Below are 24,900 nucleotides of genomic sequence, written 5' to 3'. Positions count from 1 at the left end.
AAATGAATAAAAATAAAAAGAATAAAAAGGATTTAGTTATGAAAATAATAAAATTGTGGGAAAAGGGCTTAAAGAACTATTTGAAATAACTTTATAGGTCAAAGTATAAAAAGGAAAACAAATTAAGGATTAAAAATTAATTAAAAAAATTTAAAAAATAAGTGAGAAAATGGGTGAAGGTCTAATGCCTTCACTCGATTCTCACATAAAAGAGAGAAACAAAAAAAGGACCTTTTCCCCTTTTCTCTATCCAAGGACCCAACATACACCTGAATCTGCACTTTCGGTGAGGCTCTGGCCGGCAAGGGTCATCCCTAGGAGGAGTTTACACACACACTTCAATTTCTAACAAGAAAAGAGAAGGGATTAATGTAAATCTTTGAAACTAGGGTTTGTGGGTTAAATGGGTCATGGGGGTTTTGATTGAAATTGAGTTTTTCTTTACCCAATAGCTCAAATTAGACTCTAATCACATTGTATTACTAGGTTCAAGTGTGAGTTTTGAATCAACTCTAGAAGAGGGTTTGATTTCTTGATTTGGGGCACTAACAAGCTTCAAGGTAAGTGTTATTGATTTCAATTATTCTAATTAAAGTTGGGTTAGCATGAGAAATAATACATGGTGAGATTTAATTGTTTAACCTTGAAATTTAAGGTAGAATGTGGATTTCTAAGAAATGGGTATATTGTAGGGTATGGAATGTAATAGTTGAATGGATTAGTGAACATAGAAATTTGATGGAGCTTATTTCATTGAATAGGTTAGTGAATTTGTGTGGAGTATACATTGCTTTTGTGGTAAGAACTTGCAATTTGCTTTGAGGTAGGGATTTTTCCCATTTTTGTTAGATTCTTCAAATTTCGTGAAAGTGTCTTGAATTTTCTCTTCTTGGATATCGCATATTATTTGTTTGGTTTGATAAGTTCATTTGGGCTACTCTTTGTTTGTTCCGAAGAGGGTCGAGCCCTTATTTTATTCTTGTTATTTACTATATCTATAATTAATTTTTCATTGTACATTAAACCTAGAAAATGTCAAGGTTGATTGACATGTCTGAAATGTTCTACATGAAATGTTGATGTATGTGGGCATTGCATTCTTTTTGTGCATTATTAGTAGCTTGGTGGATCACTAGGTATGGACTCGGGTGTTTCACATTTGGTGTTGGTGGATTGGGGGTTATTATGATATTGGGCCAAGAGGGTTCCTTGTGATTGGGTCTCTTGTGCGGATATATGTGATTATGGACTCAAGAGGGTGCCCTGTGATTGGGGCTCTTGAGAGGATATTAGGACAAGAGGGTTCCCTTTGATTGGGACTATTGTGTCTAATATTTGACATTCTTTAGTATTTATCAATGTTTTGGATATCTGGTGCTTGTAAATGCTCGAGAATGATGAGGTATTGATGGTTGATTATTGGAGGTTCGGTTGGGTGGATCGAATGCATATTTTCTCATTGACATATTGCTGCATTTACGTTCTTGAAGTTTCAGTCTTTATTTATACTCTATTTATATCCCTATTGGACATTCGGCTTATACCATCCTTTCTTATCCTTTCAGGTGAGTCTGCTTCTGAGGGAGGTCCTTCAGATCAACAAGAGGGGGCGTGACTGTGGTGGCCTGGGTTGATGACTTACTTGTGTTTTGGACTTTGGATGCGTTCTTTTTATTTGATTTGGATATATATTCATGAATTATGAGGTTGTATTTCTAGATCTATGTTGGATGACCGGGAGGGTGCTCCGGGGTATACCGGGAGGGTGCTCCGGGGTATCGAGACTCCTATGTCGGAGAGTATGGAGGTGGATGGGGTCCTGAGGGTCTTTGTTTGGATTGTGTTTGGATGTTTGAGTTCTGTCTAGATATTATGCTATCTTTTGATTTATTCATATTTGTAGGGAGGCATTCTTCAATTTATAGGGAGATACTATCTGATTTTCGGCTTGATTATTCTTGTTTTTATGTTTGTTGTGTCATTTCCTTCTTCCCCCTCACGCTCCAAGGGTCAGGGCGTGGCAAGAGAAGTTGATTTGATGATGTGGTTGCCAATCCAACAAGAAATTGATTTGATGATGATGATGATGTTATAAAATTTCATATGAACATTCTTAGATGTTAAATATGACTTATCATGATTGAAACTTAACAAAATTTCACTATTACGATTGAAAATTTCATTAATTTAAAGAAATTTCATTGTTCTTACAAAACAATGATATTACTTGTTTGAGTTATCATTTATACTCTATTTTTTTATGAAGTTTAATATGAACATCCTTACATGCTTAATACGATTTTACCATTATTAAAACTTAAAGAAATTTCACTGTTATAATTAAAAAATCTCATTAATTTATAATGAGTGAAATTGAATTTTTTAATTATGAAATTTCACTCTTTTCAAAACTAGTAATGTCATTTTTTTGTTTTACGTGTTTTTTTATAGATCTACAATTTTTGGACAAATTTGGATATATTGCAGAAGGTTTGTATGTATTATTTGATATGTTGCCTTAGATGTTTCAAAAGAAAAAAGAAATGAAAAAATTTGCAATTGAATTTTTGTCAGATTTGAAAGGGAAAGAATATTTTACAGGATCAAACATGAAAAGGAAAAAAAATACAAAAGTTCTATGGAAGTGGAGCATGATTTCCCCCTAAAAAGGTATTTCTGTTTTCAATTACGATGGAACGCTTCTGTAAATCAAAGTGTACTCGATGTTTTTTTGCTTAAAAATAGTGTGGCTCTCACTCTAGGTGAGAGAATCTTAGAGAATGGAAAATCCTATGAAATGGACATATTACGTGCGAAAATAAGAGATTTTGAGAGAAATTTGCACAAAGACAACAGTAAAATTTTTTGTTCTAAGAATAGTGATATTATTTGTTTGAGTGAACATTTGTACTCTTTTTGCTATGAAATTTGACGTGGACATTCTTAGATGCTTAATATGATTTATCATGATTGAAACTTAAATAAATTTAACAGTTATGATTAAAAATATCACTGATTTAAAGAAATTTCATTGTTATTATAAAACAATGATATTACTTGTTTGAGTGGTCATATGTACTCTTATGAAAATTCATATGAAGATTTGTACTTGCTTAATATGATTGTTTAAAGAAAAAAAATTGATCATGTCAACATGACATCATATAGTAAAATAAGTTGTATACATATACCTAAAAGGGTAAAATTGTATTTTAATTTTAATTTTAAGTAAATTTGTATGTAATGAAATTTTAATACAAATTTATTGTTATAATATTTTTAATGAATTTTTTATTGGTCTACAAATATATCATGAGTGATTTATTGGTAATTAATTCATTAATTAATGGCTAATATCAGTATTGCACTATTTCCACATTATTATTCCCACTTTTCCTCAGAAAAAAGAAGAATAAGAAAAAAAAATTTAATCTCTATCCACCTCGCCCGGTCCTAATTGATTATCTTTTGTTCCGTGTTAAGAATTTCATAAATTCAATTTGTTTTGATACTACAAAAAAATCAGACTTTTTTTTAACTCAGTCAAACTAGCAAATGTAGGAGCGACAGTTTTGGAAGGCCAGGGAAGGGAGCTGAAGCTGCAAGTTCGCATTGGGAAGCGGACAAATATTGGAATTTGGAACATGTAATATATATGTATATATATGTATATGTATATAACTATGTACACGTGCCACTATTTCCATATTATCACCTCCTCATGTTTCATCCCACTCTCTCAAATACGCCTTTCTAAAAATCCCAGTTGGACCTGGATTCTATCTCATAGCACAAGAAATACCCGACAGAAAGAAAGAAAGAAGGGTTCTCATTATATTTTCCCGAAAAATCACACAGAGAAATGCAAAACCCAAGAAAACCAACTCTAGCTAGTCTACAATTTGCATGAATAATATGTGACACGGTGACGTAGGTAAAGTATGAATGTTGTTTCACGGGCCACAACATCCTTCCGCCTTTTCTTTGATTTTCTTGGTAGATAGAAAGGAGTGGTAGTTATTTTCCTTCATTCCAAACACTCTCAAATCCCAAGAAATATATATATTCACGAGGGCTACGCATTTCGGAGGTGGGAAAATCCCCAATCCAATAGGATCTTCGAATGTTGTTGATTGAGTGATAAACTATATGCTTATTGTCAAAATTTTACAATATCTTTCAAGGAGAAATTAAGTTTGGGGGAAATATGGCTGGGAACGAGTGGATTAATGGCTACTTGGAGGCCATTTTGGATAGTGGGGCAGCGGCCATTGATGAACACAAGCCCACGCCCGTGAATCTGAGCCACGGAGGACATTTCAATCCGACCAAGTATTTTGTGGAAGAAGTGGTTACGGTAGTCGATGAGACTGACCTTCATAGGACATGGATCAAGGTAGTTGCTACCCGCACCACTCGCGAACGCAGCTCCAGGCTCGAGAACATGTGTTGGCGCATCTGGCACCTCACCCGCAAGAAGAAGCAGGTGTGTATATGTTCTCTCTCTCTATCTCTATATGCATACACATACAAGTATAGTGTGTGTATATATATATATATATATGTATGTATATATGTGGTGTTACTATAATTGGGTTTGTGTTAGATGTATGTGCAATTGTATCTTTTGTTGATAGCCAATTCTATAGATTTATGGGCATTGAATTGAATGCATACGAATGTATTCTTTATATTTATTGATTATGCATACAGGGTGGCCTTCAATTCTATTATTGATTTTCAGATGCTATAAGTAATTAAAATAAGATTTAATTCCCATCTTTTAAGAATTGGATTTCTTATTCTTGTTTTGCCCCAGCAAAATGTGTTTTTTTTTGCTTAAGAAATAGCATTTGGCTTAAGTTCTTGTATACCACATATGAAATTGTCTTATTTCTGTGACAAGACTTGATGGTTGTTAAGTGTTTAATAACCCTGTTTCAGAAAATTGACAGTTCCAGCTCTTTTCATGTAAGGTAAGGTTGCCTGTAGTTGAACGATTTCCTATATGTTTGTTAATATTTCTTCTCTTAGGGAGAGATAAACATGCACATGTGTGCGTTAGTCTATTAGCATTGCAATTTTCTTTTTACAAACTTAATTCGATATGTTAGAAGATTATCTATTAGTAAATTGATCTTTCAAAGGAGTGACGTATTTAATGTGTGAGTTCTTTTTGTTTGTACGTTTAGTTATATAAATAATGATACAACTCTCTACTCTTTTGTGAAACTAAATGTAATATTGATGATGTGAATAGTTGGCATGGGAGGAATTGCAAAGGTTAACGGATCGAAGATTGGAAAGAGAACAAGGACGTAGAGATGCAACTGAAGACATGTCCGAAGACTTGTCAGAAGGAGAAAAGGGAGATAACTTAGGGGAGATGATGACAAGTGAGACCCCAAGGAAAAACTTCCAGAGGAACTTTTCAAACCTTGAAGTATGGTCTGACGATAAGAAGGAAAATAAACTTTATATTGTACTTATCAGGTATACTTATTTGTAATGTATGTTAATCATGTAATCAACTCATTTATACTATGGATCCAAGCCAAAAAGTATTTCTTAATCAGATTAGTTTTTCTTTTTATTTGCTTAAATTTTGTGGCCACTAAATCTCTTGGACTATATCAGAAAGTCATTTAAGATCAGTTTCGAATATGTTTCATCTTTCTGTTTTGTAACAACGTTCTCACTTCCTATAAGTATTCCTATATTTGATTTCGATGGTGTTACATCAATCACGACTATTTAGATAGTCATAAAACTATTTTCCTTGTCCTTTTGACATTTCTCATAAGTGAATATTGACAAGCTTTTATTGTCAAGACATACTGTTGTTCTATGAGCAGTTCTGTTGTTATGCTTGCTCCTTATGTGACGTTACTAAATTTATATTCATCAAGAAGTAAAGCTCAAAGTTTATCATTGACTATATATATAGAGGTGATTTCTATTACATCTTATGAACTATATATTTTAAACTTAACACTTCAGTTTTGGAGGACAATATAATTATGCACATCATAGATAATTGCAATTCTTCCTCTTGCTTAGTTTACATGGTCTGGTTCGAGGAGAAAACATGGAGCTTGGTCGAAATTCTGACACTGGTGGACAGGTAAATAATCCATCCGATGCAAAGATGAATAACGTCATTTATGTTCTTGGTTCTCTAGATTATATGCCCTTTGCACTTTTTAGGTCAAATACGTGGTAGAGCTTGCTCGGGCAATGGCACATATGCCTGGGGTGTACAGGGTAGATCTCTTTACTCGCCAAATTTCATCACCTGAAGTCGATTGGAGCTATGGTGAACCAACAGAAATGCTAACTGCAGGCTCTGAAGATGATGACCGTGGTATGGGGGAGAGTAGTGGCGCATATATAATAAGGATTCCCTTTGGTCCACGTGATAAGTACCTCCGAAAAGAAGTACTCTGGCCCTATATTCAAGAATTTGTAGATGGAGCTCTAGCTCATATTCTTAATATGTCAAAAGTTCTGGGCGATCAAATTGGCAGTGGACAACCAGTATGGCCATATGTTATTCACGGGCATTATGCAGATGCAGGAGATAGTGCTGCTCTTCTATCAGGTGCTTTAAATGTCCCAATGGTTTTAACTGGACACTCACTTGGGAGGAACAAGCTAGAACAACTTCTTAAGCAGGGACGACAATCGAAAGAGGATATCAATACAACATATAAGATAACGAGAAGGATAGAAGCGGAAGAGTTATCCCTTGATGCAGCAGAACTTGTAGTCACAAGCACTAAGCAGGAGATTGAAGAACAATGGGGACTTTATGATGGTTTTGATGTCAAGCTTGAGAAAGTTCTTCGTGCTCGTGCCAGACGTGGGGTAAATTGCCACGGACGCTACATGCCAAGGATGGTGGTAAGAATCACTTTTTCTCATTCCTCGGTGCTATTTTTTTAAACTGTATAATTGCCAAAGTAATGGTCGAAGGAAAGATGATATTCTATAAAAACCTAAGTCAGAACCTATTCTTACACCTCGGTAATGTCATGCAATGCAGTTTATAGTCGCATCATTTTCTTTGGCACAAACTTGACATTGTAAAAAAGCACCTAGAATATAATACCAATTGAAAAAACAATGGTTTTATACCTCAATCATTCGTTTTATCGAAAAGAAGAAGAAAAGAATGAGGTAAATTATATGAGCTTAGTTTTTGCAAATTTGAAACAATTCTCAAGTATGATTGTTTCCCAGGTCATCCCTCCCGGCATGGACTTCAGTAGTGTTGTGGTTCAAGAAGATTCCCCTGATGTTGACGGGGATCTTTCAGCTCTTGTTGGTGGTATAGAGGGGTCTTCTCCAAAAGCACTTCCAGCTATATGGTCTGAAGTGAGTATCCCCTTTTGGATGTATCATTACGGCAGATGTCAATACTAAGAAAAACTATAGTATCCTCAACTACAATTTTTTTTACAGGTGATGCGGTTCCTTACCAATCCCCATAAGCCGATGATCTTGGCCTTGTCAAGGCCTGATCCAAAGAAGAACATCACTACGCTGTTGAAAGCCTTTGGAGAGTGTCGTCCCTTGAGAGATCTTGCCAATCTTGTAAGTAGTTTTCTCAATTTACGTAGTTTACCTATTGAATGGTATTAATTACATTCTCTTGAGAACTAATCCACTGTCACACAGACATTGATTATGGGAAACAGAGATGATATAGATGAGATGACTGGAGGAAATGCTAGTGTTCTAATAGCAGTTTTGAAAATGATTGATAAGTACGATCTATATGGGTTAGTGGCCTACCCAAAGCATCACAAGCAATCTGATGTTCCAGATATATACCGACTTGCTGCAAAAACAAAGGTCTGATAAAGTTCTTAACTCCTAAACTATATTTACATGGATCTATATAGGTAATAAGCTAAAAGTTTGAAATGTGGTAGGGAGTTTTCATAAATCCAGCATTGGTTGAACCTTTTGGGCTTACACTGATTGAGGTTGGTTTCAATCGATTAGAAACATTTATGATGTCTTTTTATTATTCTTCTAACCTTGTGAAATTAAATTTTGATTTATATTTCGAATACCACAGGCTGCTGCGCATGGGCTTCCGATGGTGGCTACCAAGAATGGTGGACCAACTGACATCCATCGGGTAAATCTCAATCATTTGAAAAGTATAAGCTCCTTGAAAATTTCTATTTGGCCATTTTTCGCACACTCTCTTTTGTATCTGGTAACCCGGAAGCTGGAGGAGAGTGACATGAAATTTAGAAATTGAAAGCAATCATATGTTATTGGAAATGTCATGGAGATTCTAGGCTATCTTCACCTATCCTCGCTCTCTTTTCTCAACAATTTGGAAGATGCATGGATGAGATTGAGTTATTTATGGCTCCAATAACTGAACCTTCCATGATTTCTTGTTTTGACTTTTAGGCATTAAACAATGGTTTACTTGTGGACCCTCACGACCAGAAAGGCATTGCTGATGCCCTGCTTAAATTAGTATCGGAGAAGAACTTGTGGCATGATTGTAGAAAGAATGGTTGGAAGAACATACACCTTTTCTCATGGCCAGAACACTGCCGCACGTATTTGACCAGGGTATCAGCTTGTCGAATGAGGCACCCACAATGGCAAACAAACACTCCAATGGATGATGTTGCAACAGAAGAGTCGTCACTCAATGATTCCCTCAAAGACATGCAGGATATGTCCCTTAGACTCTCAATTGATGGAGAAAAGTCTTCTTTGAATGGATCCATTGACTATACAACTACAGCAGCTGGTGACCCTGAACAGCAGGACCAGGTGAAACGTCTTTTAAGCAAGATAAAGAAGCCAGAATCAAACCATAAAGATGCTAAAGGTACGAAAAAATCATCTGAAAATGTGTCAAGCAAGTATCCTATGTTGAGGCGGCGACGTAGATTGATTGTCATAGCGCTTGATTTCTACAATAATGATGGGGCTCCTGAAAGCAAGATGATTCGAATAATGCATGATATTTTTAAGGCTGTTCGTTCAGACTCCCAAACTGCAAGGACCTCAGGGATTGCTTTATCAACAGCAATGTCCGTATCAGAAACAATAAATTTCTTAGCATCGGCAAAGATTCAATTAAATGAATTTGATGCACTGGTTTGTAGCAGTGGAAGTGAGGTGTATTACCCAGGTACTTACACTGAAGAAGATGGAAAACTTTTTCCAGATCCAGATTATGCATCACATATTGATTACCGTTGGGGTTATGAAGGTCTTAAGAAAACCATTTGGAAGCTAATGAATACAACTGAAGGTGGAAAAGATTCTAGTCAATCTTCCAGTCCAATTGAGGAAGATGTGAAATCAAGCAATTCTCATTGCATTGCATACTTGATAAAAGATCCTAGTAAGGTATATGAAACAAGTGAACGTGAGAAATTTCCAGTAGGAAGTGGTCAATTTTATTGAAAGTGCTCATGGTATTTTACTTTTGCAGATAAAGAAAGTGGACGATTTAAGGCAGAAACTCAGGATGCGCGGTCTCCGTTGTCATCTGATGTATTGTAGGAATTCCACAAGAATGCAAATCGTTCCTCTTCTTGCATCCCGAGCACAGGCACTAAGGTATAAATATAATCACATAGACTTTGGAGCACTTTACATTCCATCATCATTGCCATTTTTATATTCATATTTGCAAAGTACGTAGTAGAGTGTTTTTTTTTATTCATTTGTTCACCCATTGGAATTTGGGCTGCATGAGCGAATTCATATCTCAAGGTTCAAACTTCAAACATAAAAACTGATCGATTGGCAGCAGCTCATTAGCTAACAACAGGAAGGATTTAGTACTAAAACACTCATGTTTTACTTGGACACTATAGTTTCATTCACTCCTTGATATTGATCATGTGCTCTTACCATATCCTTTTGATGATTAGGTACCTTTTTGTTCGTTGGAGATTGAATGTTGCGAACATGTATGTTTTGGTTGGTGAATTCGGTGACACCGATTTATAGGGGCAAAGTTCTACAATCGTTGAAAGGTCAACTTGTCTTTCTGTGGGGTCCGTTCACAACCTTGAGTCCTGCAGATTTCACAACAAAGAAAACCGTGAAAGCTCCTCAACCGGATTGGGGGGTGCCGGTCGTGTAGGCTCCGACGATCAAGTTAGAGTCGGTCGAAGGTGGAAGACCGGCTATGTTCTTAGGTGTTTAGTCTGAGTATATTGTCTTGGGGTATTTTCCTGTATTGTGGGTAAAAAGTCATTTTTTTCCCTCCCATACGAAAGAGGGGGTATTTATAAGAAAACAAGTATCAACCTCGGGAATTGTGTGCACCTTCCAGCTATTTTATTGGACCGACTTGCACGAAAGAAGTGTAACTGAAAGGTCTATCATATCGGCTGTGTCAGAGTTGACAAATACCAAAAAGTAGGATAAAGTAGTAGTGCGAAATGATCACAACAGGTGTTGATAAAGGAGAGGGTAGAATTGTGGGCGACATTCTATAAAGAGAAATATGTACGAGATAATGTCTTACCTGGAGATATAGGTCTGTTGCACCTATAGATATTTGCTGTAGACTAGACTGACAAGAACTGCTTTGCAAGAAAGGTAGCTCATGCAATGGCGCTCATACGAGCTAGCGCCATCACACTGCCTTGGCGCCTACACACGGTCGCCAACACATCAGACGACTCGAAACCTGGTACCATATTGCTAAGGAACAGTCATTGTACAAATGATAAAGCAAACAGGCTGTAAAGTCATAAAGCTCCTGCAAATACATGTCAGAAAGGGTGACAGCTTTATTGTAAGACTACTGTTATGTTTACTTAGTAATGATGTAAAGATTGTATATGGGCCTCTCAGATGGGCTTTCAGATTTGGGCCTAATCGTGGTAGTCTAAGTGGGAAGACTCAAATAGTTCTACTAGTTTTGTCATTATGTGATGACGTGGGGCCACACCATTTTTGGCACCTACAATTGTCCCCCACTCTCTAAGCATGAAAACAAATTCATCTTGGAGAGTAGCGCTTGAAGAATCCTTGCAATAAATAGGAAAACGAAGGAATAAGTACTACTGAAGATGACATGCAGAGCACCGACAATCCGAGGTGTTAGGTATCCAAAAAAGACACGGTGTAACACATTCGCAGGGAAGCGGTGTAACGCATCGATACTTGTTGATGCTGATGGGATACAACTCCTTTTGTTCGAAGTTGTATAAGAGACAACCTCGTTTGTTTGAGGTCGACAAAGCCTAGAACCTCGTTTGTTTGAGGTTGTATGTAGCCAGCATGGGCGTAAGTGTGATAATGAGATTGTAGTCATAGTTGTGGCCTGAATTGGCGCTAGCATGATGACTGTAGTGGAGCTGTTGCTGTGGCCTGAGATGGCGCTAGCATGTTAGCTATCTGATGTAACCGATCCATGCTTCGAAGGCGACTGTACCCACCTGTAAAAGAACACTCCATGGCGATTGCATGAGTACCAGTTTTGCTCAGTGTATCACAAGAGTTTACGTAAATGAAAATGTAAAAGATCAGCAATTCTGATTTGATAACCATTGCCCATCAAGCATTGGCAGGTAGCACCCTGTAATTATCTCAAGAGAAGTTAATTACATGGACTAGAGTAGTAACAATAGCTTTAGAAGAAAAATTTGATTGCTGTTTATGTAATATGGTATGATCGCCATTGCGTTAGAACAATACCGTAAGAAATAGATACCGTATCGCGTGCCAAGCTGACATGACAAGCATTTAATGTACCTGACGCGCACAGTGAAACTTTGAATATTTACTGCTACCGTTCCTTGGGGAACACGTTTCGACAACCGTGCGTATGATGGCTGTAAGGGCATTATGGACAATCGCACAATGCTGAAACTCAAAAATTACATTCTGAGTTTTTCAAAAGAGAAACTCTCGACTGAATTCCACAGACTTCGCTCAGACTCGCTGAATACGAAAAGAAAGAGAGATCATCCCACGACGCTCACTTTGTACTACTCGGAAGGTAATTCTTAATTTCTCCTGCCCTAAGTTATATTCACTAGAATGGCAAGATTCCATGTTCAAGAATCAGAAAGGGTCTCTGGTAGTAGTAGGACTCCCGCCGACCAGAATAAAGACGAACAAGAACCCAGCGTAAATTACTCTTGGTCTGGGTCGGGGAGTCCAGAGTCGGCACCAGTAAGCCCGCTCACGAAAAGAAACAATCGGAGAGAAATGGTCATATTGAAGGACCATTGATACCGAAAGGGTTAAACCCTAAATCGACCCTGGCAGCAAGCGACATGGATTTCTACCGGGAGAAATACAGAATTCACTCTTCTATTGAAATCAGACCTGGGGCCGACACAGAGGGAGTTGATTTTCGAGTCCCTGGATGGACACCATTTTACCTTTTGTCCTTCAGCATAGGATTGAGATTCCCCGTTCCTAGCTTGCTTGCTGACGCTTGTAGGGTATGGCAAATATGCCCTAGTCAATGGATGTCAAATAGCCTCAGAATTCTTCTGAGCATTCAATGCTTAGCTGAGCTGGAGAACCTAGAATTTGGGATTGAAGAGCTGGTAGTGGTCTACTATGCCAAAGAAAGTGGTCAGGGGAGATTCTGCTTAGTCCGTCGGAGAAACAGAGAAGAATTGATTCTCGACACCATCTCCAATGACCACATTGTTGAATGGAAGGACAGATATATCTTTGCCAGGGGTGCCCTGGTATTTGGGCTCCACGGGGATTTACCTTCAAACTGGGTTAAAGGAGATAGTAAGTTTCTTTCCTTATTTATTGGTTCATTACAGTCACTGAATCTTATGTATCGCTCCTTTGCAGCATCGAAGAATTTGCTGAGCAAATGGAAAAGTAGCCCCGAAGTGCTGCAGAGGGTAGAAGAATTTTACAATCTTGGCGAACGGAAAAGATCTAGAAAGAACATTCTGGTGCCCCGTAAATTAGAGAAGACGTCTCTCTGGAGATATATCAGTAAGTGTGCAGTAATTGCTAAGTAAATAACTCCCGACTCATAACGATCATGCACTGAAAATTCATCCTTTAATATTACTTATGCAGGCGACGAAATGTTTGAAAACGTCTTCGCGGATATCACCGAGGCGGACGACCTCTATGAAGCTCTGCTGCAGGATGCTGAGAAGAATCAGCAGAGACAAGATACAGTCGGTGGGGGCTTTGAGGCTGCTATGCGTGCTGCAGAGGCGTCCCAAGCCAAGAAAGTTGGGGGGAAACGAAAGATAGCGGGAGAAGTACCCGAAAGAAGAGTGAAGCAAAAAGAGGATCCCACTGGTAAAGGCAAATTGCCGAGCACTGGAACCAGTGAGACTAAAGGGAGTAAAAAAGAAACTGCTAATATTGGCGAAGAGGCGGAAAGGCCCAGGAAACTCCTTCACGACGCCATTGCCCCAGGACCCAGAGGTAGAGGAGGCATTCCCTACAGTACTATCGCGGTTGCATCAACGACCATTGTTCTGGATGATGGCTCAGATAACGATGAGGAGGAGACAATGCCTTTGATCAGGAGGTTGCCCAACATCAGGGCAACCAAGACAGAAACTCTTGAGCCAATGGAGACTACGGCTCCGGAAGATCGTGGGGAGTTCGACCCGACAACTGGTGACTACACGGTCCCAACAGTGGTATCAGAGGTTGCAAGGGAAGAAGCTATGGCCAGCGGATCCAGGACTGAATTGGCGGTACCGGGCAACCAGGAAGCGGAAGACACTGCCCAAGGAAGGGAAGATATTCAACCTAGAATAAGGTTGGACGTCACGGGGAGTGAGATGGAAGAAATCTCGATATGGGTTCCCAAATCCTTAACTGTCTCCTCTGCTCCTGTACTCCCACCAGTGGGAATTAGAAAATTCGTATTCCCTGAGGATGCCAGAAAGTTGGATGCTATGCCTCTTCCTAGCCAGTTCAATTATTCAGTGCCTCACTGCTTTACCGTAAGTGTCTTAAAAAGTGCACCAATTTACTACCAGTAGTTCTCATTACTAATACCACATTGGTTGTTCTTTTGACAGGCGCTGCAGGGGGTACTCAGATCTGGCGAGAACGCCATTGGCAGTTTAAGCAAGGAAAAAACTGGGAAAGAGAGGCTAGAAGGCGTGGTAAAGGAATTAGAAGAGAAATTGATCAACGCCACGTCTTCTCAAAAAGATTTAGAGTGTCAATTGATTGGTGAAAAGCACAGAAATACTGAAGTATCTGCTCAAATCGCAAGGTTGGAGGAAAAATTGAAAGATGTAGATGATCAACTACTGCATTCAACCGAAATGTTGAGTGCATTGGAAAAGAAAGTGCACGACGATGCGTACAAAGCCAACCAATTTGAGTCAAGAATTGAGCAAGCAACCAGAGACACTAAGTATTTCAAGGATTGCTGGGAAGGAGCCACCAATCAATTGGAAAATGCTGAGGCCAAGGTGAAAACATTGGAGTCCCAAATGCAGCATCAAGCTAAACACCTAGGTGAAGTCTCCAATGAAAAAGATCTGCTCAACAAGGCGTTGGCAGCGCAAACTCTAAAGACAACTGAGCAGATCGAACTGTCCAGGGAGATGGAAGAAAACTATCTTGTCAAAATAGGGGCCATGGGAGGTGTCGGTCAAGCCGCAGAGAGGTTCAAGCTGCTAACCCAGTACAAAAAGAATGAGCATCAGAAATGGGACGTAGACCTGATGCTTAAGAAGGCTGTGGTGCTGCTTGAAAATTATCAGCCCAATAGAAGATGGGTTGCAGATGAAGAAACACTTGGAGGAACTAGCACCGAAACAGACCTGGCGCCTCCAGAGAGTAACACCCCTACTAATGAACACATTACCCTTGAAGCCGGTGAACCGCCAATGCCTAGCATTGGGCCGGAAGATCTCTCAGCTGAAGTACCTCGAACTTCTAGTGCCGCCATTACAGAAGATTTTCCACCCGAACCACTAGTCCTTGGGATAGAAGTTCCCGGTCCTGAGACTGATGCTACCGTGGAAGCTACAGAGGTTGAGGTCCCAGGAGGAAATCCGTGAATTTGTTTGCCTTCCCTTTTTATGATAATTCGTCTTTTTTGTAATAATTTGTCTGAATAGTTCGGTATTTTTACGTTCTCTTTAACTAGCATCCAATTAGTATTTTTGGTAAAATAACCTTACTCTGTCCCCCAGTTTGAGTGGGACTATGAGAATCGAATTCTAAGAGGCCGACTCAAACTATTGCGAAATACGTGGCAAGAGACGAAATCTGACAAGATGGGACGGTCGGACGCAATTATATCCATCTTCAGGGAATATGGCAGAGTAAATCGCAGAACAGTAGAACAATATCTTGACTGAGAAAACTCCAAAAACTTAAATACGGTCATTGTCAGGCCAGAAATCGTTATAATAACAACGAGTGTTCCAGAATACTATTGGCGGACTCAGCAGAAAATTAAATCCACGAGGCTGTTACGCTCTATATAAGGAGTATAGAGCAAAACAAAACAGAGAGTTGAAAGATAACTCAACAGGGGAATTCGGTGATATTGGTATTGCTGATCAGACTACACCGTCAGCTTCGGCAAAAACCCCTACGGCTTGCCCAGCGCTGTCGGTGAGTTTGATCAGTCGTCCTTATATCATTGTTGCTATCAGAAAACACAAGAGGTACTATTATGTCAGCCACGTTGGCCTGGCTTCATTGCCAGTCCGGGCATCCTCTACAGAGGTAGCCTAACACTGGGAGTGAGACAGGCCAACCAGGCTGCTGTAATATCTAATCACAGGTCTGGCGACACCATGTGTTGGCGATGGTATGCTATAAAATTTTTAGAATATCTTAGAAACTAGTCTGTATTTAATGCTTTGAGATTCGTAATACTGGGTGAACCTTTGTCCCCCAGTAATAAAGGTGTTTTAATAGCACACGCTGATTGGAATCATCGTGAACTTACATTCAATACTGTCTTTAATTACTTAGCAACAGTGCGGAGAATCTTGCAAAATTTTCAGATTAGTTCACTTTAAAACTTTAGATATATTGGACTGCTTTGTCCATATTAAATGTTCAGGTAGAAATTTTTCCGGTTGTAAAGTTTATCTTGACTCTTGGATTACCGCAAAAGAATTAATTGCAGAATTAATTTTGGAGGTTCTCGAGAAGATGGAAAGGTAAGATATTTCACTATATAAGAACGATTTCGTTGCAGCAAGGAAATCATCCTATCGACTATTTCTTCTTCTAACTTCTACAGCAATGGCTGCGTCCCAAAGTTCTGTCAACTCCCCATCCGACTCTGATGATCACAAGGACGTGAGTTCGTCCCTTCACCCCGACTATCGAAACCCTAACCAGTATATCAGCGACTTGAAGGAAGCGCTGAAGGCGATGGAGGAGGAGATGAAAGAGATGAAAGAAGACATGGGGGACCAAGAAGGACAAATCACAGAGCTAACCAAAGCTCTGCAGACTGTTGGCTGTGCCATGCTCCAACTGGAGGAGCTTGCGGAAACGCGAGCTATGGAGCAGAACATAGCCAAACTCCAAGATTCGCTCCTTAATCTTTCTGTTTTGATTAAGGATGCAAGAAATAAAATGAATGAAAGTTTAAACATCTGGTCGTAAGGACCATATGTTTTTTTTCTTTTTTTTTTCTTTTTTTTTTTCAGTTTCGAAAATAAAATCAGTATTTTCAATATTCCTGTCTTTTACAAAGTTCTTTCAATACTGCGCAAGGAACAATAAAAAAATCACGAAAACTTATCTGTAATGGCGCCTCCATGTTTTGTCGTCTCAATAGATGACTGAATCATCAACCTTCAGTACTTTTCAGCCCCTGCGCTCAAAGGAACAATCAAAGGTAGTCGATGGGACTCCCATCGACACTCCGATGCTTAAGTTAGTTCTCATATTTATACAATTGATGAAGTAACTTTTAAAACGATAAGGTGCAATAATAACAAAAGATTAAAGGTCTCTAGAAGTGGTACAGCTTTAGATGGACAGCATTCCATGGGTGCAAGATTTCTTCTCCACTTTGCTTGTGCAGTCTGTAGGCGCCATTTCCTAGTACCTTGTGGACCAAATAGGGGCCCTCCCAGTTCGGGCCCAACTTCCCAGCATTCAGCTCCCTGGTGTTCTCGAAGACTTTCCTGAGCACAAAATCCCCTTCTTGAAATGCTCGAGTTCGAACATTCTTGTTGAAGTATTTCGAGACTTTGTCATGGTATGCGGCTGTCCGTGTGAGCGCCTGATCTCTGAGTTCATCAATAGTATCAAGCTGATCATTCAGTTCTTGCCAGTTCCTTTGTTCATTTGTCCACTGAAATCTGGCAGACGGGAGTCCAGCTTCGACCGGAATAACAGCCTCGGATCCAAATGCAAGAGAAAAAGGAGTCGACCCTGTAGGCGTTCGTGCAGTAGTTCTGTAAGACCATAGTACTCCAGGTAATTCATCGGCCCAAGCACCCTTAGCCTTTTCCAGACGCTTTTCCAGGGTCTTGATCAAGGTTTTATTGGAAGCTTCAGCTTGGCCGTTACACTGTGGATGTCTTGGCGTTGCAAAGTCTACCTTGATTCCCCAATTAGCACAAAACTCCTGAAATTTGTGACTTGAAAACTGCGGACCATTATCCGTCACAATTTCCTTAGGCACTCCAAACCTGCATATTATATTCTTCCAAACGAACTTTTTCACATCTAGGTCTTTAATCAAAGAATAAGATTCAGCCTCAATCCATTTGGTGAAGTAGTCAGTCATTGCAAGGAAGTATTGCCGTTGACCTGATGCTTTGGGCAAGGGACCAACTATATCCATCCCCCATTTCATGAAGGGCCAAGGCGCCACGATGGGAGTAAGTCTTTCTGGGGGCATGTGTGGAATCGGGGCAAATCTCTGGCATTTGTCGCACCTTCTTACATAATCAAGTGCATCCGATCTCATTGTTGGCCAATAATACCCAGTAGTTAAGGCCCGATGAGTCAAACTTCTTCCCCCAGAATGATTACCGCACTCTCCTTCGTGCAACTCTGCCAGCACGTACTGTGCTTGCTGTGAATCTACACATCACAACAAAGGACCTGAATACGATCTTTTATACAGCTGCCCATCATGTACTGCATACCGAGCAGCTTTGGCGACCAAACGTCTGGACTCGTTCTTCTCTGCTGGCAAAACACCATCAACTAGATATTGGACAAATGGTGTCAGCCATGTTTGGCTCGAACTAACGGGGAAGACCTCACTGTCATCTGGTTTCCCTACTTCTTTCTGATTACTGATCGACGGCCACTTCAGGTGTACCAGAGGAATTGTTTGCTCCTGGTCGGATTGAATCGACGACCCGAGATTGGCCAGTGTGTCCGCATATGAATTTTCTACCCGTGGAATCTGAGTTATGGAAAACTCCACGAATGCTAATTGCAGTTCTCTTACCAGCTTCAAATAACGAGTCATTTTGGCGTCTTTGGCCTGATAGGAACCAATAAACTGATTCACTATCAACTGCGAATCTGAATGAACCTTCAAGCTCGCTACTCCAAGCTCTTTAGCCAGAATTAGACCAACAATCAAAGCTTCATATTCCGCTTCATTATTCGTGGCATGGAAATTGCACTGGACTGCTCGTTGAATTGTACTCCCTTCTGGAGAGATCAGCACAATTCCTAGACCACTGCCCCTAACATTGCTAGAACCGTCAACATATAAGGCCCATGACTTTGGGACTTGATTTACCATGCAAAGCAACTCCTTGTCTGCTTCTAACTGTATTGATGGAGCAAAGTCAGCCACAAAATCCGCTAATACTTGCGACTTGATGGCAGTCCTTGGTTGATACGTGATGTCATACTCGCTGAGCTCCACCGCCCATTTGATTATCCGTCCGGACAACTCAGGTCTATGGAGTATGCTTCTTAATGGAAAATTAGTCACCACTGCAATCGAATGGCATTGGAAATACGGTCTCAATTTCCTGGCGGCCACCACCAGAGCTAGAGCCAATTTCTCCAATAAACTATACCGGGTCTCCGCGTCTAGTAAGCTCTTACTTACATAGTACACTGGCAACTGCTTCTTGTCTTCTTCTCTAACCAGAACTGCACTTACAGCTACCCCCGAAACAGCCAGGTACACGTATAGCTGCTCCCCCGTGCTGGGTTTGGATAATAGGGGAGGGGAAGTAAGATAAGCTTTTAACTGATTCAAAGCGTCTTCACACTCTGGTGTCCATTCGTAGCTAACAGATTTCTTCAAGGTAGAGAAGAAATGACAGCACTTGTCGGACGATCGGGAGATGAAACGACTAAGGGCCGCCACTCTCCCGTTAAGTCTCTGAATATCTTTAACACAAGTTGGGGAAGAGATGTTCAAAATAGACCGAATCTGATCTGGGTTGGCTTCGATTCCCCGCTTTGTGACCATATACCCGAGAAACTTTCCAGATGCCACCCCAAAAGAACACTTAGCAGGATTCAACTTCATGTTATACTTGATCAACAAATCGAAAGCCTGCTGAAGATGCTCAAGATGTTGGTCCGCAACTAAAGACTTCACCAACATATCATCAATGTACACCTCCATGGTGTCCCCCAGATGCTTAGAGAACATCTTATTAACCAATCGCTGATACGTAGCCCCGGCATTCTTCAACCCGAAAGGCATCACTTTGTAGCAATAAATTCTTCTCTCGGTTATGAAAGCCGTTTTTTCCTGATCTTCCAGATGCATTAAAATCTGATTGTACCCCGAAAAAGCATCCATAAAGCTCAACAATTTGTGGCCAGCAGTCGCATCCACCATCATGTCTATGTGCGGTAGTGGAAAGGGATCCTTCGGACAAGCTTTGTTCAAATCCGTAAAATCAATACAGACTCTCCACTTGCCATTCTTCTTTTTCACAACGACAACGTTGGCCAACCAGTCAGGGTACTGCACCTCCACCACAGAGCCATTGTCCAGTAGTTTCTGGACTTCCTCATTAATGACTAGATTCCGTTCAGGAGCAAATTTCCTCCTCTTTTGCTTGACAGGAGGATATTCAGGATTAACCTTGAGCTGATGCGTCACGACTTCAGGGTCTATTCCAGTCATATCCGCATGACTCCATGCAACACAATCATGATGCCATGACAGGAACTGAATCAATTTCTGTCGTAGATGAATAGGTAGCTGCACTCCAATCAGGGCTTTATGATCTGGAAAGTCAGGATGGATCTGTACTTCATCAAGCTTCTCCATTCCTGGCTCGTCTGGTTCCAGACCGGGTGCCTGGTTCTGTAACTGCTAAGAGGATTCACCCTTACTCCTCATGGTGGTCTTGTAACAACTCCTAGAAGAGTGTTGATCTCCCAGGATTTCCCTAACGCCATTATTAGTGGGATAGCGCAGGATTTGATGATATGTGGAGGGTACGGCCCGTATTGCATGCAACCAAGGTCGTCCCAAAATAGCATTGTAAGCGGAGGGTGACTCTACAACGGAGAACCGAGTCTGCTTGTTCAAACCTGGGGCATAAATGGGTAACACCACTTCTCCCAGTGAGTGACTTACCTCACCGTTGAACCCGATGAGTGCTGTGGACTTCCGCAATATTAGAGTCTCATCTAGACCCATTCCTCTATAGGCGGCCAAGAACAATACATTGGCCGAACTGCCGTTGTCAACCAGGATTCGCTTCAAGTTAATGTTCGCAACCTGAAGTGTGAGCACCAGAGCATCGTGATGCGGATGTAGCAGTTGAGTAGCTTCATCGTCGGTAAAGACCATCACTTGGTTAGTGAAGGTTCCCACTGATCGAGCCAGCTTAGCAGCTGGGTTTGCTGCTTCCTTCTCGTGTTTCTTGGCAGAAGTATGGGACAGCCCGCTAATCTCGGATCCTCCAGAAATTACGCAATAAGTAGCGGTAACTGGCGGTGGTAATGCCTCTGGGTCGTCAACTTTCCTCTTTTCCCAGATAGCCTTAGCACGCTCAGATAACAATTCTCTGAGATGCCCTTTCTTCAGCAAGTAATCCACCTCATACCTAAGGCCCCGACAATCAGGAGTGGTATGGCCAATATCCTGATGGAAATCACACCACTTTTTAGGGTCTTTCCACCCTTCAGATTCTTTCTTGGGCGGCCATTTCACATCGCTACCCATCTTCTTCAAGACTTGTACAGCCTCGACTTGATGTATTTTCAGAGGATACTCTGGACAGTTTTTTGCATAATCTGATGCTCCGGACCTGCGAGAGCGCCAGTTGCTGCTAGGTTCGCCAATGGCAGGCGATTCCTTCCGAGGACGCTTGTCCTCTCGTTTCTCTTGCTTAGGAAGGTTGGATGGCTTTCTCCTGGCATCTTCCTCCCACCGAACAAATACGGTAGCTTTAATTAGAGCTTCTTCATAGCTCTTAACATCACACTTCGTGAGCTGCTCATAGAATTCCCCATCGGGAAGCAAGTAACTTCGGAGCGCTTGAATTGCGGTCCCCGGATCGCAATAAGGTATCGACACCTTCTCCGTGTTGAAACGGGAGAGGAAATCACGAAGGGACTCCCCCACACGCTGTGGCAACCGATATAGGTCATCTGAACACTTATGAATTTTACGGCTGCTGGAGAACTGCACCATAAACGTCTCAACTAGCTTTTCGAAAGAAGCAATGCTGCCGTTAGGTAAATTTATATACCAACGAAGAGCAGGACCAGTAAGAGTAGACCCAAACCCTTTGCACATACATGTCTCGTGCATGCCATATGGTATGGCGATAGCTCCCATCTTTAATTTATAATGGGCTACAAGATCCTCGGGGTCGTCAGTCCCATTGTATAACTTCATGCTGGGGACGCTGAACCTGTGAGGCAGATCTGTCTGGTATATACTATCTACAAATGGCGACCCCATATAGCAGTTGGTATTAATTTTGGTCGAAGCAGGAGGTGCTTTGGTCAGTTTATCTATGTCTCCCCGCAGTTCGAGAATCTGCTTAGCCATCGCCGCTTGAGCGACTGAAGCTATAGTGGGCCCTGCGAAAGGTGCAGCAGGGAAACGTGGTGGCCGTGGGAGCTTACTCCCCGGAGAAGCTGTCAGATCTACTGTAGCATCCCTATCGACATTCTGCGGAGTTTCTTCCGTCATAGGGTATTTACCCCTCGAGGTAGAAACATCATACCCGCCAGGGGTGGTGCTGGGAACAAACTGAGCACTCAAAGGATAAGGTAAAGGGTCACTAGGTGGTGGTGTTTGTTCTAGACGGGGAAAAGGTGGTATTTGAACTGAAGTAGGATCATTAACCTGAGAAGCACTCTGACTTCTCAGCTGTGACACTTCCTCACGGAGTGCTGCGTTGTCGCTCGACATTGATTCTAATCGCGCATCCGTTTGTTGTTTGTTTCTTGACATATCTTCTCTCATGGCTTGCATGAGTTCTAACAGCTGGTTGTTAGTGACATCGCTGGTTTCAGTCATAATGAAAGGTTGTCGTAAAATCTCTTTGGCTCAACACTTGTAAACACACCCCAATCTGGCGCGCCAAATTGTAGGGGCAAAGTTCTACAATCGTTGAAAGGTCAACTTGTCTTTCTGTGGGGTCCGTTCACAACCTTGAGTCCTGCAGATTTCACAACAAAGAAAACCGTGAAAGCTCCTCAACCGGATTGGGGGGTGCCGGTCGTGGAGGCTCCGACGATCAAGTTAGAGTCGGTCGGAGGTGGAAGACCGGCTATGTTCTTAGGTGTTTAGTCTGAGTATATTGTCTTGGGGTATTTTCCTGTATTGTGGGTAAAAAGTCATTTTTTTCCCTCCCATACGAAAGAGGGGGTATTTATAAGAAAACAAGTATCAACCTCGGGAATTGTGTGCACCTTCCAGCTATTTTATTGGACCGACTTGCACGAAAGAAGTGTAACTGAAAGGTCTATCATATCGGCTGTGTCAGAGTTGACAAATACCAAAAAGTAGGATAAAGTAGTAGTGCGAAATGATCACAACAGGTGTTGATAAAGGAGAGGGTAGAATTGTGGGCGACATTCTATAAAGAGAAATATGTACGAGATAATGTCTTACCTGGAGATATAGGTCTGTTGCACCTATAGATATTTGCTGTAGACTAGACTGACAAGAACTGCTTTGCAAGAAAGGTAGCTCATGCAATGGCGCTCATACGAGCTAGCGCCATCACACTACCTTGGCGCCTACACACGGTCGCCAACACATCAGACGACTCGAAACCTGGTACCATATTGCTAAGGAACAGTCATTGTACAAATGATAAAGCAAACAGGCTGTAAAGCCATAAAGCTCCTGCAAATACATGTCAGAAAGGGTGACAGCTTTATTGTAAGACTACTGTTATGTTTACTTAGTAATGATGTAAAGATTGTATATGGGCCTCTCAGATGGGCTTTCAGATTTGGGCCTAATCGTGGTAGTCTAAGTGGGAAGACCCAAATAGTTCTACTAGTTTTGTCATTATGTGATGACGTGGGGCCACACCATTTTTGGCACCTACACGATTATGAGAAAATGATATCTGGGACTCACAAGATCTTAGTCATGAAAGGAGTGGTGGAGAAGGGCTCTGATGAATTCTTGAGAACAATCGACCTAAGAGATGATATTGTTCCCACAGAAAGCCCCTTAATGTCTAGGATAAATGGGGATGCAACTGTCGAAGAGATTTTTGATGCCTTGAAGCAACTCACAAAAGCTTCTGTAGGAATGTGATATCAATGTAAGATCTTTGGTACGCATATATACTGAAAAATCATCGTAGAATCTCTTCGCTAAAGGTGGGCAACTATTATGGATCTGTTATACATGTTAAATTTGATTGTTATAAAATGCTATATTGTTGTTAGAATAGTGCAAAAATTGGTTGACAAATAACTACTAAAGTTTTCTTGCATGAGTTGCTATTTGTCAGATGGATTGGAAGTTGTCCATTTCCAGTGTCTTAACAGAGAACCCATTAGTATGATCAATGCATCCTATGGTGCTGCTCCTTTTTGGTTGATATGGGAGCGGACTACACTAGGTTGTAGTCCCCCTAAAGGTTTGGGAGTTAAGTAAATTTTTGGTCACCGAAAGATACTAATGATTTTATTTTGATCACTCAAATATCAAACGTTCCAAGTCAGTCACTCAATAATTATTTTTTTTTGCTATAATTTGACTACTCGGGCATATTATGGATATTTAGGGCAGTCAACTTGCTGAGGTCTTATGTTGACTATTAAATGTAATTGTTTTATTATTTATGTGGCCTGACAATTGCCAAAGTGGAAACAACATTTAAAAAAAAATGTAAAACCCATAGATCTTTTTTATCAAACGGCTAACAAAAAAAATCCTATTTTATCATCCACTATTTTCATTTTCTTCACCTCCCTCTGTGATCATGACTATGTTTGGTGAGGCGGTCCGCATAGGCGGGACTGCCTCACCAAACAACATGAAATTGAGGGCGATACAGCCCGCAAAACGGAACAGTACCGCTTTTTCTTGAGCAAGTGGGGCTTCTCATGGGACCCATGCCAAAAAGCATCGATCCCACGTCTAAAAGCTGCTAATTTACTTTTTTTTAATTTTTTTTGTGTGGATCCCAATCTTTTTATTAAATACTCTATATTCATTTTATGTTTAGACAATTATAATAATTATACTTAAAAATTAATAATTATACTTATAAATTAATAATTATGCTAAAAATTAATAATATATTAATAATTATACTAATAAAGTATTAAATATACTTATAAATAACAATTATAATTATAAGTTAATAATAAATTAATAATTATGCTGATAAATTATTAAATATACTTATAAAATAACAATTATAATTATTAGTTAATAATGGTAGTACCCGGTTTTCGTCCGGCCAAAAAACAAAAAAAATAAAAATATAGAAAAATAATAATAATGCAAAAATTCAAAATTTA

The 24,900-nt window shown here is 40.4% G+C and overlaps 1 protein-coding gene across 1 annotated transcript; it reads left to right on the top strand.

Moving 5' to 3' along the window:
* Positions 1-4,207: 4,207 nt before the first annotated feature.
* On the top strand, positions 4,208-23,683 carry LOC120002169 (probable sucrose-phosphate synthase 3). The gene is made up of 13 exons (XM_038850782.1): positions 4,208-4,486; positions 5,261-5,493; positions 6,061-6,124; positions 6,208-6,903; positions 7,243-7,377; positions 7,465-7,596; positions 7,681-7,857; positions 7,938-7,991; positions 8,087-8,149; positions 8,434-9,393; positions 9,479-9,606; positions 9,924-9,992; positions 23,470-23,683. Exons 1-13 carry the CDS (start codon positions 4,208-4,210, stop codon positions 23,681-23,683), a joined length of 3,204 nt encoding a protein of 1,067 aa, XP_038706710.1.
* The last annotated feature ends 1,217 nt before the right edge of the window (positions 23,684-24,900 follow it).

Source organism: Tripterygium wilfordii, chromosome 1, assembly GCF_013401445.1.
Source record: "Tripterygium wilfordii isolate XIE 37 chromosome 1, ASM1340144v1, whole genome shotgun sequence".
Classification (NCBI taxonomy): Eukaryota; Viridiplantae; Streptophyta; class Magnoliopsida; order Celastrales; family Celastraceae; genus Tripterygium; species Tripterygium wilfordii.
The sequence above is the reverse complement of the archived record's forward strand: the minus strand, read 5'-3'. Positions and strand labels throughout refer to the sequence as shown.

Bases quoted from the DNA above. Each gene is read 5' to 3' on its own strand.
- LOC120002169 (XM_038850782.1), top strand. From the start codon at position 4,208: ATGGCTGGGAACGAGTGGATTAATGGCTACTTGGAGGCCATTTTGGAT. The intron at 7,597-7,680 runs GTAAGTAGTTTT...ACTGTCACACAG, and splicing joins TGAGAGATCTTGCCAATCTT to ACATTGATTATGGGAAACAG. The intron at 9,993-23,469 runs CGATTTATAGGG...TTGGCACCTACA, and splicing joins GTTGGTGAATTCGGTGACAC to CGATTATGAGAAAATGATAT.